A 3,018-nucleotide genomic window follows, 5' to 3' on the forward strand; every position below is an offset into this window, starting at 1 on the left:
GTGTAATTTGTAGAGATTCAAGACTAATTTCCAATTAGCATGGGGCCTTATTATGAATGTAAGATCAACACTTTTCAAGTATAAATTTCTATGAGAAAACAATGGCCACCATTCAAGATACAAATAGATCTGCTAGGAAACTTGACCATAAATCACTATTAGAACATTGCACACATGAGTGTTGTGCATAAGAAAACTGTTAAGTATCTTAACAACACGATTATAGATAGCATAGGCAGGTAAGAAATACATCAGCCGAATAAGTTATTCACTTGATATCATGCAGACAACATATCCATATTCTGCCATTGCAGAGGCAAGTGTTCAATTTTTCTTTCTTTTCTAAAAATGCAGAGAATGTTACCTCATTTTTAAGAGCTGAGTCACATTTTTAAATGCCAAAGCTTGGATCAATAACACTCAAGAGAGCCCTGTTGAAGGAAATAATCACAAATGTATCACTGACATTCCTTTCTTCTTCCTACAAAGATGAGCAACCCCAATCACACCTGTATGTGTGGTGTTCACTTTTTCTTGGACCAGAAGAAGCTGAAGCTCACAATATTTTCGGATATCCTCTTGGTGTCAAGTGGTTTGAACACCACAAAGCATCGACTGTAAGCAGGGACCACATAATATTCAGAACTACAATATGAAGCAAAGGTAAATTTCTTCTAACGTTGGCATTCCACTGGGGGTTTTGTCCATTGTAATGATCATATAACACATGTGGACTCAGACGGACCCGAGAACTAAAGGCAACAGGGAATGATACCTATTATCCATGGTTGACTAGAGGGAAATGCAATTGGAAGGTGATCAATCTACAACAAAACTGATATGAGTCACCAAATCAAATAAAGCAGCTTAAATTTATATTTCCTTTGGGAAGGACTCAATAATAGAAATGAGCATAAGTGCAGAATGGAGAATTACATGGTTTGACGAATATGATAACCTTTTAAAAAATATTAGTCACAAGGCATTGTGATGCACAAGCAAAGGTATGAAACAGTTCTCAATTTATTGTCTCCCATAAAATGCTTGCCAGACTTAAAATTAAAAAATCCAAATGCTGATGAGAAACATCAAAACTCAAAAACTATTATCATGCATCTATAACAGCATTAAAAATAGGCATTCTGTCACTAGTTCAGTTCTCAAGTGGAAATGATTATTGAGACAATTTGCCAAAAAATGTCAATCGAGGTTGTAGGCAATAAGGCACCTAACAACAAACAAAATCCACAAAGCCATAGATAGAAATGAGCTCTCTTGCAGAAGGAATATTTACATGATTGAGGGAGAAGAATGCCATGAAGGCACCTCCTCCAAGCTTTTCTCACCAAGATTCTCTCCCCATCTCAGATTGCTTATGGTTCTTCTTTTGAAAGAAAAGATATCCCACCACCAATGTCGCTACAGTCTTTGATAACTCCCTTTTGAGTTACAAGATATGAGCAAAATTTCTGTATTTTTTCAATTACGAAAATGGCCGGAACCTATGAAGCTCAAGGACCAAATATAACTCCATGCTTATTGGGTTTTCATGTTCTTTACATGGCTTGGAACCTCGACCCTGGCCAATTATAAGAATGTTTATTTGCTATAGATTTGAGTAATAGACGAAACAGACCCACCAATGCCAAAGACAATGCCGAATACGATGAGCAAGGCATCAACAAGGATCCATATCAGAGATAATTCATGCCAACAAGCATGCAAATGAAACAGAGCAGGAAATAAAAACCCAAAATACAAACAACACTGCTCCCAATCAGAGATAAAAAATCTACAAATGAAGGGACCAGAATTGACGCTATTGTTATCGAGAAAATCGCAAGAGATATGATCATGAAGGAAAACTCCCCTTTGCTAAACCTCCCTTCTAGGACTTCATAAACAAGATTCATCATCAGTGGAAATGTGAAGAAAAGGTTTAGACATAGGGAAATCTGAACAAAATCTATGATCTAGCTTTTCCCCAAGTTCAGAGTCACCATATCTCTGGTTGCACTTCCAAAAGCAATATACTCGAATGCTCCGAAACCTCCATAAATGACAGCAATGAAGAGAAATGCAACGGCCAAAACTCCACCAAATCTATGATTTTTCTCCATAGCTAATTCCAGGGGAAAAATCATGCTTACCCCTTCAAATGCATAGATTGCTACACCCACTCCATAAGGAATAGCAGAGAAACCAGTGAGAGACTGAACATCTGGACCCACAGTACTCTATATGGACAGCACATCTTGCACCACAACAGTTAGCATTGCAGAAATGTCAACAATATCTGCAAAAATACTAAAAGGGGCCAGATGGGTAAGGGTTTGAATCCCACTGATGATGAGCTCCAGTGGAAAAATGGCCCATATGAAGCCTACCTTCCTGGTAACATCCAACGAGGTAGACAAATAGACTCCATGAGGATTCAACGAGAATTCTTGGGACTTCACCTACAACAGATGAGAAAATAACTACGAGAAAAGGGCATTCCCCTGAAATTTCCTTTCCTTTAATTTCAGTAACATTTAGGAGCTTTTCGAGAGTAGTTTAGCAATGCTAACTCTCGTGTGTCGGTGGCACTAGAAGCCTAATAATCTTCAGATCTGCAACACCCACAAATATGCCTCAATTTCAACACAAACACGGGCAAAACGTGCACTACCTGTAATGGCGAAATCTCATAGAACTTACGCGTGAGAACCGAAGGAGGTAATGGCGTAGAAGAATTGGAGACCATGACTGTTGAGTCCTTCATCTCGACATCTTGAGTAGCCATCCTGGGCTTGCTCGTTAAACCTGAAATGGACCATTTTCGACTGTAGAGTATCATGGATGGCTTGCTCATTAAACCTGAAATGGACCATTTTGGACTGTAGAGTATAGTCCATGAATTCAAGAAATGGTGTTAACCCCGCATGCACCCTTACCTGAACGATTCTTTCCTTCGCAGCGAGGGAAACAGACCATCACAAGGACCAGAGCTTCACCTACAATAGATGAGAAACTATT

At 38.8% G+C, this 3,018-nt stretch overlaps 1 protein-coding gene across 1 annotated transcript; it reads right to left on the reverse strand.

Moving 5' to 3' along the window:
• Positions 1 to 1,973: 1,973 nt before the first annotated feature.
• LOC149248975 (amino acid transporter AVT3B-like) lies at positions 1,974 to 2,785 on the reverse strand. Its single transcript, XM_089451550.1, has 3 exons — positions 2,672 to 2,785; positions 2,388 to 2,459; positions 1,974 to 2,237 (listed from the first exon to the last, which is right to left on the reverse strand). The coding sequence occupies exons 1-3, from the start codon at positions 2,783 to 2,785 to the stop codon at positions 1,974 to 1,976; spliced, it is 450 nt and encodes a 149-aa protein (XP_089307676.1).
• Positions 2,786 to 3,018: the final 233 nt, after the last annotated feature.

Source organism: Pinus tabuliformis, chromosome 7 (genome assembly GCF_031772625.1).
Source record: "Pinus tabuliformis cultivar Carrire ecotype Pingquan chromosome 7, CPIR1, whole genome shotgun sequence".
NCBI lineage: Eukaryota > Viridiplantae > Streptophyta > Pinopsida > Pinales > Pinaceae > Pinus > Pinus tabuliformis.

What these genes read in the sequence shown, in the direction of transcription:
- LOC149248975 (XM_089451550.1), bottom strand. Translation starts at nt 2,785, where the DNA reads ATGGCTACTCAAGATGTCGAGATGAAGGACTCAACAGTCATGGTCTCC. An exon ending in ATGAGATTTCGCCATTACAG is followed by an intron (nt 2,460 to 2,671) that starts GTAGTGCACGTT and finishes CATCTGTTGTAG; the next exon opens with GTGAAGTCCCAAGAATTCTC. An exon ending in CGTTGGATGTTACCAGGAAG is followed by an intron (nt 2,238 to 2,387) that starts GTAGGCTTCATA and finishes CTGTCCATATAG; the next exon opens with AGTACTGTGGGTCCAGATGT.